The sequence below is a fragment of the Battus philenor genome, unplaced genomic scaffold, assembly GCF_028537555.1.
Source record: "Battus philenor isolate CCGP_79_NKW_IND1 unplaced genomic scaffold, ilBatPhil1.0.hap1 SCAF_9, whole genome shotgun sequence".
Taxonomy (NCBI): domain Eukaryota; kingdom Metazoa; phylum Arthropoda; class Insecta; order Lepidoptera; family Papilionidae; genus Battus; species Battus philenor.
This window is the reverse complement of record NW_027181759.1, coordinates 10,142,409-10,158,253: the sequence shown is the minus strand read 5'-3', so window position 1 is coordinate 10,158,253 and position 15,845 is coordinate 10,142,409. Positions and strand designations below refer to the sequence as shown.

Below are 15,845 nucleotides of genomic sequence, written 5' to 3'. Positions count from 1 at the left end.
GCGCGCCCTCTGCGGCCATGACGACAGCGGCCATCTTGCCCGAGGACGCACGCTCGCCTCGCCCAAGCATCAAAGTGTAATCGGGAAAGCGAGTTGCAAGTCGGGCCGACGGGAGATGCGTCGGGCACGGTGGTCCGCGGCCGGTGCCCCCTGAGGCCGCAGCGCGCCGCCGCTATCGATCGCGAGCGATGCCGCTCGAGTGAATGCGGACATCGGGAGCGCGCAGCAGCCGCGAGCCAGCGCAGCGCCCGCCCAGTGCTAGTGCTAGAGTGGTCGCGCGTTATGTGAGGCGGCGTGCCGTCGGGAGGGCGCGCGGGCGGCGGCGGCGCCGGGTGACCGCGCGCCATGGCCGACGAGTACGCGCGCTCCCCGTGCGAGCGCTTTCCGACGGCGGGCGCGTTCAGCGTGGCCCCGCCGGAGCGGCTCAGCCCGCCGCCGCCCGCGCCGCTGCCGGATCGCTTCTCGGCATCGCCGCGCCGCGTCCGCCGCAGCGCGGAGGTGGAGCGTGCTCGGCTGCCGCGGTATGTGCCCCCGGCGGCGCACGTGCCCGTCGAGCGCTATGTGCCCCGGCCGCCGGCCCCGCTGCGCCCGCCGCCGCCGGTTTACTGTGGCCTGGCGTGCCGCCCGCCCGCGCCGCGCAAGTGCTGCGGGCCTGCATGCCGCGAGGACATTGTCAGCTCACCACCACCGACGAGATATGTGGAGTACGTAGGCGCAGCGGCAGCGCGACGGCTAGCCTGCACTCCGCCGCCGCCACCACCTCCTGCCCTGCAGTTGCCCTGCGATCCTCAAGAGCCCCCCTGCTGTGTTCAAGCTCGGCGAAGGCCGCAGCCTCCGCATGATTGGTGAGTTTAAATTCAAATTTTACAAATTAAAATAGAAATTTACATGCACTTTATATCGACAATTATTTTAACATTATAAGTAGTACGCTATCACTGGCTGAGAATAATGATCTGTTGAAAAGAGCTGGCGAAAACTCAACAGTTGCTCTTTTAAAATGGAATTTATCAATCTTTGATGCATACAAACACATTATATTATGTGTCATGTAAACGAGCCATTCAAGTTCTCTCATTAACATAAATTAAAATCTCTAAAAGGCAGAATAAGATTTATTCAATAATATACTTTTAATTTTATATTTAAAACTAAAAAAAGGAAGATCTAAGATATGTTGTTGAACTTTGTTACATATTCGTTCTGCTAAATCATTCCTCATGGTATCTGCTGTTACTACCGCAAAATAAACTCTTGTATATTATGACGAAGTTAGTTTCATCAACCACTAACGTATAAATGCATATTATTGCGTAAACTTTGTCTGAAGTAAATATTTCTCGCTGCACAAATACTAGTCGATCATTTCATCGCAATTTTCACTAATGACGACCTAAATGAATTGCAGCTGAAAGCTATTAATAATATATTCAAATATTTATTTCATATCTTATTGCATTATATTCAGGGCTATCATAATTTATTTAATATATTCTTAAACTATGCTAATGTAGGTCTTCTTTTAATATATGTTTCTGGCATCTGAAATACGCAGCCACGTTTTATTTTCAATAATCGATTTATAATTACCTTTTTTTACTTTTATTGCAAGAGAGTGTTTTTCTGTCAAAGACTTTAACGTTCAGATATAAAAATAACTTAGTAAAAATACTGGAAAATGTACCATAAAACATGCTCAACGCGAATAAATCACTCTTAGACTCTTTATAAATACATTGATCATATTTTTGAGAATATATTACTTTTGTCCTTGAGACATCTCTGTAATATAGTACAGATACAATAGACAAGATGTGATGTATGAAATGAAATAGAGTTGCTCATGAAAGGTTTAACAGACGACCTGTCAAATACGGAAAGGCACATTTCTTGGAAATCTCTATTCAGTTCTTAAAAGCAGAAAGTGGATGAGGGTTATGCGATGTGTAGACGAAGGCAAATGCCTTATTTCAAATAACGAATACGAAAAGGTCGCTCTCAATGTACCATGTCCGTTTTCACGTTTCGAAGAAGCCTATATCGGTTTACGTCAAGCAGACGGCTATAAAACATACGAGATTGTTTTCATTAGTTTATTATTAAAAACGTCGAGAACGCCACATTTATTAAATACATGATTTATCAGTAAATTGTTTTTCGTATAATGCAACAATTACGCTTCATATAATTTTATTTAACGTCTAATATATCGCAGATTTCATATTTTATTTCTTTAGATAAAAACGGTTAAGGTTAAAAGTCTTATTTAATTAAGTTGACAATAATTTTATGCAATTAATCAAAATAAATCTAGCAAGTAATAAAAATATAGCCGATATCACATACAATATAAAAGCTATGATATAATGTAACACGAATATGAATAAAATAAATATTCAATATTTATTTTCGAATTCGTACATTTTTGATTAAATGATCATAACATCTCTTCTTCTACTTCTCGTTCCTTTTCTTGTCAAATATTTATACATCATAGAAAAAAAATACTGTAAAAAATTAGACAGGATAGGTTTTTTACCAAATATGCAATACTATAGAAAAGACTGTATCCCTCGCTAGGTACTGTCAAATGATATGACAGTATTTTTGATTATTGTTTCTTTTTAGCTTCGATTCCTTTCTTACTGAAACACACTGAAACTTGTGCAGCAGGGGTAGAGGCATCAACATTTTTGCTTTACTGACAACATACCATTATACCCAAAGTAATATGCTTTAAACGATATTATTTAAAATGATCTTCAGTTATCCACGATGACCAGTCTTCCGCTGCTCGCGTACCCATGGTCGCCAGACGAGAACTTTTATAGTTACGTTATAAATTCAGATAAATCACTTGAATAACAGCTATTGTTACATTACGTGACATTTAACTGCGGCTGACGTATTGCTGACTGGATAACGTTGTTTGTATCTTATTCGTTCCACGCAATTTCTTTATACGGACCTTTTATTAACGTTCTTTTTAATGTTTATATCCAGTCGTTTTATGACAGCAATGGAATTTCGCAAGGGTCTCGTGAATTTTCCATTAAAAACTTTTGCGACTGCTCACAAAAATGTGACCTTTCGTTGCTTCTATTCTCGGGCGTAATTTAATTAATTCAAATTATGAAAATTAATTCAAATTCTCGAATTAATATAGGTGAATATACTACGTAATAATTAAAATAAGTTTTACATTTACCGATATATACAAGTATAGAATATCCTAGAATTGGTCTTTATAGATTGCTTGCGCTATAGAACAGACTAGTTCTACGCCCAGGCGAAAGATACGGCTTTACAAATCTTTATTTGTAAACAACGAACTTTGTGTCTCTATAATGTGTTATATAAAGTATTTGAGTAGGTGACTTAAGTATGTTTCTTTATTTCAAATATAAATTTGACTCTAGAATCCATTTAAGTATCTTGTAGGTTAACATTGTTCTATCTTATTTTAAAACACACCTAAGGGTTCGAGGTATATATCATGTAGAATTTTTTTTAAAACAAATTTTCTGTACCTAAGACTCGCATTCATCGATTTAGTAAATCTTTGTATGAGCAATGCATTCAGTTTTACAAAAGGATCCCAGATAATGGTTAGAAAGCAAGAATTAAAAGATTTAGAAAAATTGTCAAAGAACTTTTATTTGCTAAAGGTTCTTATACTGTAAATAATTACATAAAGGATAACGCACTTTGGAAAGAATGTGTCCGCATCCAGGCAATTGCATTATTTATGTTAATTGAATAAATAATTGTATTTTCTATTAATAAATATCCAGCTTTACTGGGTTAACACCTCTTTGTAAGAAATACGTTAATTTACAGTTTATTTCACCACGATTGAGAGAAAAATAAAGACATTCAGTTTTTTGACATTCTTTGCGAGTGGAATTTCATAAAATCCGTTTATAGCCGAGTTTTGGAAAACAACTATTTTTAGCAAATTTTAAGTCTCTACGCCTTACGATTCCCTAGATATATCTTAATGAGACAGTAAATAGGTGAAAATCTCTTATATATAACATTTTAATGTTTTGTAGCGTTACAATCCCAACAATCTTTTTGTATTCTTTAGGCTTCTGTCCGCTTGCAGGAATTAAAGTAGATTAACAGTTCAGTAGGCGCGGTATGCTGTTTTAGTTTCTCGTAACTCTAAGTCAAATATTAGATACAATTTGCGATTATATTCATAAAGAAATGTCGTCTAAGGCAACTAAATTATTTATAATCTGTTACTTAATTCTGTGGTATGTGCAAAATAAAAATCGTTTAATCACATTTTACATTTTGCTTTGTTTAAAATTAACGTTTACCATACATATCGTACTGTATCAGTACTTGACATAAAATGAACCATTTTTTATACTTTCAGTTATTTGAATGTTATTAGTGGTATCATATTGCACTTTTTATAATTTAGATATAGTTGTATATATACGTAGATTTCTATCTATGTACTTCTGTTTAGTGAGTTCTAAATTTATCTGTTACGTGTTCATGCTTAATGATAAGAAACGGGTGCGCCAGGTGTTTCTTTGATATCATTTGACAAGTTTTTGTGTAACGTGTTTGTATGAGAGCGTTGTGGAATTGTGTCTCTTAAATATTAAAAAGACAACATTTATGTGTGCGTGTGTGGGATAGTTATAGGGGAAGAAATTTGCAGATGTGTGAGTGGATTGTTGTTTTATAATGCATAAGAAGTAAGTTAACCTTATTTTTGTTGTGAATTCTTGTGTTTACGTGTACATCGCGTGGACAGCGATGGAATTATAACATTTTATAATATACAAAAATTCTGAAATGTTAGTCACGAAATGTAATATAAAAATTATAGAAATTTACAAGCATGTTTTTTTAATCTTGACGGTATTGTCCTTTTTACCTCTGCAGAATAAGGTTACCATGTTAATTTAGCACGCAATTAATATACTAGTAAATATGTAACTTTCAATATGAATAATTTTTTCTCACTAAATTCCTAGATTCAGAGTTATAAATTTTATAGCAAAAACATTCTTTTAAGTACTGTCAATGTCATATAAACACTCGCAGATAAAAAAAGAACAAAGCGTCTAATAGTATTTAATATTTATTATCATATTATTTAGTACATTATACTTATTTAGGTAAACTCTACGGCTTCATTATGTTGTAGCTGAATGATGGAAAAAATATCCCAATGTAAAAGTTTTAAATACCATTATACCTAAAAATAATGGTTGTCTATAATAAAGGTTGTCGGAAGACGCTGAAAGCAGACAGCTTTCACTTGTTCCTAATAGAAATTTATGGAGAATTTCTCTGTTCGACAGTGGACGTCCTTTAGCTGAAATGATGATGATGACAACACTCTTGTAGTCTATCACTTTGTTAATCTTATATTTCGATATTAATTGTATACTACAGAGATAGTATTACTAGCCGATTTTTATTGATTTTGGCGTTACAGAATCTGGAAACGTTAATATACTTGTAAGCTTCTTAAATACTCGATAAACATATTTTTTATGTATTTCAAAATGACTTTATAGAATAGATATTCTCCGAAGAAGAAGACTTACCTGCGTTTATAGATAAACAATAAGAAAATGGTAATAAATATCTTACTATTTTTCTTCATCTAAAAAAATCTCTTCCCAGTTCCTCTGTACCCACTCTAATGCAAAAATTGGAAAAGTTACCCAAGCAACTGAAAGCGAAGAGTTAAAGTTGAAAACTATAAGTGCTGATCGACACATTAAAGTCGGCGTTCTCCAGGGAAGTGTCTTTGGCCCGTCTTTGTTCTTACACGATTTAAGATTTGTTTTAATACAAAATTGGTAAAATCTTATGCTGTTGGTACAACGATTATTTTGATTACTATTAACAATTTTAACGAACCTGGTCTCCGTAAAGGATTTAGATTCAAATTAAATTTATTTATAATAAATACAACGGGAACAAATTAAATATGTTTCGCTTTGATTAAAAATCGTTCATAGAACCTAAATTTCAAGTTTAAAAAATGTCTTAACTGTGTATAATATTTCACAAGAAATAAAATTATATGTAATAATGATTTAGTGTGATTTTTTTTTCTTTTAATGAGTACTTGTTAACGACAATAGACAAATGTACTTCGGTATAACCAAATTAACAGTCGTTAAAATCTTGCGGATATATGACCTGAGGATTTCTTTAAATGGACTTATTAAAATTACATTGTACCTCATTGTGTACCAGATATGGGTCGGTAATAAAACATATCTTTATCAAAACATGTTATAAATATTTAATTCTTTGGCTAACGTAATATTTTGACACCTCTTTAATTAAATATAGCTTGTTGATTAGTTACGTTAACGGTTGCCAGCAAACTTTTTAAAGGTTATTTCCTATCATCCTGTAAAAAGTGACCAATCTGAAGCTATCGGAATGCGACGGGCTAATAACTTCGGGCGGTCCACTCGGAGGCAGATATTAAAAAAAAATTCTTACATTATTATTTTTACGTTAATATTATTTCTAATAACATTATTTTAGCAGGGTGTGCAATACATTAATTGACAGCAAAATGAACCAGACATTTACCTCCTTAGAGCTTCTATATCTATGACCAATAAACATGTATACAAATCAATAAAGTTAAAAAAAAAGAAATATTTTGATTCCGAAACTAATGCTAAAGTAAGAAGCATGTAGTGGATATTTGTCCGATGAATTTCTTTTGAAATGAAACAAAGAATTTAAATAAACAAATATATTGTCTGTTTAAAAATTACGTGACACAATTGAACCCGCTTTAAAATATCAACGATTTCGAAGATTAATTAATTGGCCGCGACGTATTATTAATATTTGGGACGGTTCAGTTTTGTAATTAATTTATTATTGTTTAAACATATTGGTAGCGAAGTGATATAAAATTATAAGCACATGAAGGTATCATGATGTGTAATTGTAAAAGACCTATAAAACAAGAGTAATGGCTCTGGGGATAAAAGCGTGAGGTAATATAAGTGCGTAAGCAACCTTAAGTAAAGCAAGGTGCGTGATTTATCGATAGCGTTTCAGAAAAAGTAGCGCCGAACCAAAACAAGCGAATAAGGAAGATAAATGAATAACTCTCGTTTTGAACGAACCCATTTGTAGTTAACCTGGCAGGTAGAATTACGCTGTAATTTTTATTGAGATTTTTTAAAACTGACGTATTTTTATCACCTTACATATATAGCATAAGCAGATATCTTTAAACGATATAATATTCTTGAAACCCTTTGAATGTCATCTGACTGAAAATTTAAAATCATTGACGAAATGGTTTTTCATTGTCTGTTTAAATTCATCTACTTCTGGACATTATACTTCTGAGTCCAGCATTCGGTTAAATTTGACCACTGACTGTGCTTAGGTTTTTAGCTCTTCTGGAAGAAGCGTGTTCTACACATTTTCGTCTTATACGTGGTCTCCACTTTAAATCTTTCTTTGCCATCTGCCGTTACTGACACGATAAATATTGTTTACATAATGATACGACATTTATTTATTAATTTTTATATTATATTATGTTATTAAATTTATGTATTTTTAAGAATTGAAATGTGTTGGATTTCAATTCAATCAAGTCCTGTAATTGACTCATTGTTTAAAATGTAGCTATTGATCACATCAGAAAAAATATCTTGAAATCTGTTCGATTTTAAAATTATTAAAATAGTAAAAAATAGGTGTGTATTAAAGAATTTTGAAGCAGGTTAAAAAGAAGTGACTTTGGTAATGTGATATTAAAGAGTATGTTAAGCAACTTATTCGACAGTGGACCTTCAATATTAAGTTAAGTTTTATTATCTAATGGAAGAGGCAGTTAATATGGTCATTTTTGAGTTGCGACATGCTAGGGCGTGTAGACTGCGTGTAATATTTGTAAAAGCGTTTCGGCTTTGCAATCTAGCGAAATAAACAATGTAACAGCTCAAACCAAAGATGTCAAGACTAAGCGCTTTTGGCACTCTGACACTAAAACTAGTAAAGTTATAAATGTTAATCACCAAAGAGCTTTGTCTATGAGAAAAGACGTAACACACACATAAATAAACGAAAAAAAAACCGTGTGTTATTTACTACCCAGACAGCCTTGTTACTTTCTTCATTTTATGGTATGGTAATTAACCCAATAGTGATCAAAACGACAAACGTGATTTCTCACGCCGAGCTGGCTAGCTCCCAGTTGCTTAATGAACCTAAAAGTGAACAATACTTGGAATTTCGTTACGATATTGAATCAGGATCCTTATCCGAAACTAACTGATGTAATTTAAACGATTGGCGAGTTGAAGTGGCAGTGGCAGACCACATAGCCCACACAGGTGATGGCTGCTAAGACTTTAACTTAAGTAACGTAATGCAGTCTAGTATTAAGATGTGATAAATAACTTACATACATAATATTTACATAAATGGCATAAATTTTATCATAATAAATGGAGAAGTATAAATAGGTAAATTACATTTTAATTATCGATATCAATATGCATATTGAACATTAAATATATAATAAATAATATATATACAGTATCCAAATTAGCGTGCAGAACATTGGCATTCCTAAAGTTCTGAAGTGGACACCACGGACTTGCGCAGTATGGGACGGACATCCTCCCATAAGGCGGAAAGACGATCTTGTTAGTTAGTTACTTGATCGACGAAAGACGCTTGATATAGACTGTTTTTATTCGGTTTTATCGGAAATCGGTAGCAGGTGATGATGATGCTGAATCCGCTCATATATTTAATATGTCGTCATATTCAGTAATCATATTAAATCGTAAGTGTATGCTAGTAACTAGCTGGCTTGCTAGCGTGGTAACAAATCATACTAAAAAAAGCAACACCAACAGTGAACTCGCCGAGAATGCAAATTAGGTTGCGTAAATAATTTTCTTAGTTGCATTCTACGTCATGCGCGGAAATTATGGCAACACTGTGTTTATCTTTTTAATTATAATGCTCTGAATGTAACAAAGAATTATATACACTGTTCTATCTTCTAAGTGTTATAATTATGTATTAACTTCAAGTGGGTTGTTTTGCTTTGTGTGTGATTACTCTAGCTGTTGTGTCAGTTATACATAAATATGTACGTGATACTAGTTCTTTTGTGAGTTTGAAACAATTGGGTGTTTTATTAAACGTTCGTTCACTTAATAATAATTGTGCTTAAACCTCTATATATAACAATACAATTTTTCTTTGTTTTTTTTTAAACTCGTTAAAAGCAATTGGTAACATTATTAGTAATGTTTTATTTATAAAGAAATTAGACAGTGGACTTGGCTTCAACATTGGATGCAATCTGCTTGTAAACAGTACTATTGGTAATCTCTGACGACGGCTTATGTCCAGCCGTGGACGTCGTCCACTCAGTCGTTCGTCATAATTAATGAGTTAGTTTATTTCTTATATTAGTAGTTTAGTTTCTTATATTAGAAAGTAGCGTTAATTTTATATGTGTATATGTGTGTAAGTATCATATGTCAAATTACGATTTACTTACAAAAATGATTAACTAAATGAAACTTATAAAGGGTTTCATTTATTACTTCTGTACCTATTTCAATTTCTTTTCAGTCTGTACATGTAGACACAGCTTAGAGTTTAAAAACTTGCATTGAGTGCTGCTTCACGACGATGTACAAGTTCTTTCGTGAATGCGTTTGGCTTCACAACTTGTCGTGCGGAACTTATACATTGCTATTTATAACATTGAAATAACTAACAGCGTTATAAATAGCTACCACCTGTTATATTTAGTCCCTATCGTTAGCCATGCCCAATCTAGTTTTAAAACTAATTTACCGATTCCATTCATAATTTTTATAACTTTCTTTACCTGTCAATTGTCTATGGACATATCTGTCCGAACTCCCCAAGTGCGTACGGGTCAGATCTGCCGGAAATGAAGTAGGCTGCATTATACCGAATCACCTTAAAAATACAGTTTAAAATCGCTAGTTCTGGTTGTACTACAGACCACAGGATCATAAATAATAATATTAATCATTTATCATTTACAAAACATCGTTTCCAACACTGACAGGCGCCAGGTGGCGGCAAACGAAGGGTTAAAAACATATTCTTTACAAACAAATGTGCTAAAACTTTGACAGTGCTTTGCAAATTTATATTTTCAACAGGAGCAAGATCGATCAGTATTTAACGGTCACAATTTCCTTTATTTAAAATGATCAATTTTATTAAATAATGTTTTTTTTTCCATTGAAATGCCACATGACAATGACTTTTAAGAGCATAAAGTTAATTGGGGCAGCTAATATTATATAAATTAGTCAACAAAAAAAAATATTTTGGTAAAAAAAGTTAGAACATTACTTGACCTACCTACCAAGTATTGAAAGGTGTGAAATAAAAATATTTTAAAAAATACGAATATTTGATAATTCCAGTAGTCAATATCAATTTAGTAAACATTCATCAAAAGCACTGAAATACTGTATAAAGTTAGATGAAATACAATGTCCTTTCTTTAATCTTCGAAAATGTATATCAAGTTCACTCTTAGATTGCAACCAAAAGCCGAAATACCAAATTGATGCCAGCAAAAGCTTTTCTAGCCAAAAAGCTAGCAGTTTTAAAAATCACTTCCCTGACATTCGATGTTCCTACTTGACATTCACTTTCCGAGGAATATTACGGTAAAAATTTCCCTCGAATATAGAAAAGAATTCATATGCATGTATGTCTAGTTTTAAACCATCAAGTTATGTAACTGGCCTCTACTAGTTCATAAGCCGTTCAAAAATTAGTAACGGAAATATAGCAGAAAATAAAAGAAACATACCTGGAACACAATATTAGTAATAACTTTATATATTTATTATTAGTCACAGATATTTATAACAGGTTAATTAGAATCTAAATGAAATTGATTTTTTCTATTGTTAATGAAATAGGGATTAATTTGATATGTATATTACAGGTTATAAACTTATTTTTAATTCGTATAAAATTACTGGACTATTCAGGATCGCTATATTGTAAGATATCAGGTTCTACAATTATAGGATATACGAGACGTATCCAATCAATCCAGAACGTTACTAATACGAGATATAATATTCATCTTCATAAATGTCTCAATGTTATATTTTAGTTTGATTTGAGGTTGCGCGTTTTGATATCTGTGTTACTCACTTTGATTGAGATATGTGATTCATGTATTTCCACTCGACTTCGACTACGGCAACGGTTTTGACTAACGTAAGTGGTGAACTACGTGATGTTCGGCTATCAAAACATACTTGTACTCGTGTTTTCAGTTTTAAAATTTTGTGTGAGGGTAACTATTGATAAATTTCGATATTAAAAACAAAATGTACGTGGACAGGAAGTACAAAACATTCTAAATAAATTGAATTATTTATTAAATTGGGCAAAGTTTTGCTTACGTCCATATTATAGGTATACATAATTATAAAATAAATAATTTATAGGTTCTTACGCAAGTTATTACGAACTGTTGTTAACTCTACAGTATCTATCTATCTAAATAGGAGTATTCTCATTCAGTTTCCTGATATAGTAACAAGGTTCTAGTACCCTTAAGATGGAAAAAGAGATATTAAACGACAATTTTTGCCTTTGAGCTTCGTAGATATATCTATAAGTTAATTGTACTAATTTACGATCATCTTATTCATCTAAAATGGTTTTTAGTACAAGCCTTAACTTTATTTTTATATTAATAAATAATTTTTAGTAGTTAGTATTACTGAATTTTGGTAAAGCATCATTCTAAATTTTGCTAAATTTCTTTCTCTCATTGGTTTTGATGTTGACCATGGGTAGGGCATACAATACCGAACTAAAATCTGAATACCCATATTTGATATTTGAAATTTGAAATATCGGGATACCGGTGTTAAAACCGGTATTATCAATAAAATATTACTAGTTATATTTGTTAACAAATAATATATGAAATCCAATTAATATTGTTCTGAAATGTGTAAATATTATTTATTTTATTACATAGAGAGTAGGAGTAGATAAATACAAAAAAAAAACGCACAAGTAAAAAAAGTACATATTAAATTCTATTTTACTGTTTACATATAATAAGCTCGTATCGCATTATGTAATTAAAGTTATTAAGGTATGCTCTTAAAAAACAAACAATCAATCGTATCATAGTCAATCGAGGGCCGAATTTTCGTACAAATATAACCAGCTGTCGATAAAGCTGTTTCTGAATTTACACCTGTCGGCAGTATTTTCATTACGAATTGATACATATTTTGTTAATACATTCCTTTTGTTCCTATTTATAATTAATAATTTTCGTGTTACTTAGTTTATGTATTTGTATAAACGAGACCTATTCATTGGGCAGTAGGCGTAAAACATAAACGATCGCTTTGTATTGTCGACACCGTCGCTTCCCGATGGTACCATATGTGTAATAAATGTGCCAGATATTTTAATATAATCAAATTGTCTGTATATCATTAACAAAAAATTCTTGTAATTAATTAACATTATTTTAAATTAGATTTATATTGTGCTAAATGAAATTTTTATCAACTAATGCAATACCGAATTACCGGTATTTTTACATAAAGACCAGTTATTAATAACGGACAAAAATCGCCCGGGATTCCGGTATTAGGGATCCCGGAATCTCGGTATTGTAAGTCCTAACCATGTGCGCGTTTTTTTATTCAAAAGTTATCTCAAAATTGGAAAAAAGCCAAAAGTCACACAGACGGAAATTTCGAAGTTGTTGTTGTACTTTGCTTTGCCGAGAAAGAATCTCTCTTAATTTGAATGCATTGTTATGAGTTCACGAATACTTGAGTTTTATTTTCTTCTATTCCAAAGGGGAACAACTGAAGTACAACGTTCACGTCTAAAAATCTTTCCGGCTTTTGAACTATAAAGTTTTCATTTTATATTTAAATGGTCCATGAATCATAGTTTGCTTTATTACTGGACGTTTTTCTAACTAACGACCGCTCTAGTTCGAGCATTCACAGCATGAAATAACTATTTCGGCGCGTTTTTTTTGTCAATTATCGAGACCGAGTTCATAAAGCGCGGGCAGCTCGAATTAGTCTTGTGGATTCTTCTGGCCAAGCGATCAATTAGGTCTTTGGTCCAGTTGCAGGTCGGGCATTTTATAAAAACTCGTATTTTAAAATAGTTGCGTGCTCAGTTCCTTGTAAATATATTGTTAAACAGTTTTTAATAAGTAGTTTTGTTAAAGCTATTTTTTTTTATCCTGAAGCACGATTTTGTTTTTTTATACAAGTAATAAAATTTGATTGTATTCGAAATTGATGTCTTTCTTTAATAACGTAAGCGTGTATTAAAAAAATATGAATAGTCCAAATTATAAGATAGCCTCAGAGAAGATTGATACAAGAAATTTGGTTTATTTTATTTCCTTATTAAATAGGAAAATCGAAAATTGTTAATTTCATCTAAAGATGCTAGATGTAGGCCGCTTTATACCGGTCCTATTAGAAATCTATTTGGAAATGTATATTCAACAATGAACGCCTTACGGCAGAAATGATGAAGATGATAATACTTTAACCTACCGTATAAATTTTGCTTTTTAATAGTAAGAAACTGAAATAAAAGTAACAAGAAGTATTTCTCAATAAATTATAATTCTTTTTTAGATTGTCCCTAGACTGTCAAAATCTTTATATTAAGAAACATTTATTTTCTTAAAACGTAACTTCCAGGCTATGTTCAAATTTCTTTTAATCTTAATTTAGTAATTTAACAACTTTCTTAATCATTTATATTAAGAAATAATATCAGTAATATTAGCAGTCATTTGAAAACAACAATAAATCTCCAATTCCACCAGCATCTGAAGTTTTGTAGGTTATGGAGCTTTGGAATCGAGTCTGGACTTTGTTCTACTTTACTAAATAAATGTAATTACTCATAAATTCTGTTAAAGCTATGAACAATGGCATTTATCACGCACTTTTTGTACAATACACTTCATTGTTGGCGTGTTGTTTTTCATCCGTAAAATATTTGGAATAAATGGGATAAATAACCTATAACTTGTTCTTTATAATTTTAAAAATATATTGCTTAGTTGAAAATTTTTTTTATTGTATGCTAAATATTAATTAAATAATTAACATGAATATGTTATTATGCCTCTATGGTTTTCTTCGTGATATACACTGTAGAGAGAACATAAAACTGTAGGCTAAGCTGTATAGGTACAAGAATCAGGCACAAAATGACTATCCTTTCACCATACTATGCGACCTCTTTTCCCTTACCCAATAATCTTTTCAAGCGATCTACTAAAATGATGAATATTTATGATGGAGTAAAGTACTTTTTATGTTCCAGGAAAGAGAAAAGCAGAAAAAGACTTTTTCTCAATTGGTTTTAGTTGATTTGAAGTTTATTATGTAAGTGGAATTATTTTTGAAAGATCTAATTATTAACACGCAGCATTATTTTTCAACAGAAGATATAACATTATTCGTTTATTGACATTAACATTTGGTCAGCGAAAACTTTGTGATTTCTATAATATATAACCGAAAAATCTCTTAAATTTACATTTCAAAATGCTATCTCATCCTAATTATTTCAGACGGAGACCATCCATTGCTGGGTGTGGGATTCACTTATAGATTTATAGATTTTCAAAAGGTTCAGTAGGACGAAGCTTTCAATCGGTCTTCCGAAGACCTTGACGAGGTCATCTGTCCACGTTGTGGGTGAACATTCTACGATAAGTTTTCCAGTCCGTCATTTCTCCAGAACCTTAAGGCTCCACCAGCGAACATTTCCGCACGCTGTGTAGCGTGCCCACCTATCACTAGTTTCCGCGGTCCGCAGTCAATCCGCAGGGCTATTTCCGTTAATTTTGTTCATCTAGGGATCTCTTTCCTGATACGATGCTGTTGAGTAATCCCGGGAATCGATAGCTTAAGTGATTTACATCAGCCTTTTTAATACTTTTCATGGCCTATTTTATTAATTTTTCCTGCTTATAAATTATAATTAAAATTTCTAACATGCCTAAAATTTTCGGAACAACGTAAAGTTTGATTTTTAATTTTGTTTGCAGAATATACTTGTCTAAAACATTGATTTTCAAACCATTAAGGAAGAAATGTGTGATTTTATTTCAGAAAATACAGCTATGTGTGCAGTAAAAACATTTTATGAATCATTTATTAAGAGGTCATCACGTTTCACAAATCATGCAAATAAAATGATAGCATAAAATACGGAAAAAAAGTTTAATCAGTGATTTGGGCCGATCGGAACGTCAGAGGACATCAAAGGGAGAAAGGGTTAGGGTCCGAGGGTGGTTGCTTCGTTCATTACAGATAACAAACGACGTGAACAAACCTAAGCGGTTGACAGTTGTTAGATATATACATAATTTATTTTCAAAAATGTCTACAATAGTATTTTATTTTGTTACCAGTTCATGAATAGAGGAGGTTTTTGGTTTCTTTAGATACAATACATTATTAAACATAATTAAACACACTATAGGTAAAAATGTCATCGAGGTTAAAGAAAAAAACGAATAAAAGGCGTGAACGTATAAGTCATTAGGCAAGCTTTTAAGCTTATAAACCTATTTCAAATCATTCTGTACAAAGTAGTGATCTCTCTGAAAAAATATTTTTTTTGTTGAAATGCGCCGGGCTAATAACTTGTGGCATCACAGAAGGTGGATCGTACAATAATAACTGGCAGCAATCGAACTATTATGAAAAAGTATATAAGATGTAAGCAGATTTTCGAAAATATTTTTCGATTTTTGAAAT

At 32.8% G+C, this 15,845-nt stretch overlaps 1 protein-coding gene across 1 annotated transcript in view; it reads left to right on the top strand.

Moving 5' to 3' along the window:
- The first annotated feature begins 345 nt into the window (after positions 1 to 345).
- Positions 346 to 15,845, top strand: part of rho-5 (rhomboid-5) — a 178,383-nt gene continuing 162,883 nt past the window's right edge. Inside the window, exon 1 of the mRNA XM_068776000.1 lies at positions 346 to 845. Coding sequence (XP_068632101.1) covers positions 346 to 845 — 500 coding nt within the window. The remainder of the gene's footprint in view (positions 846 to 15,845) is intronic.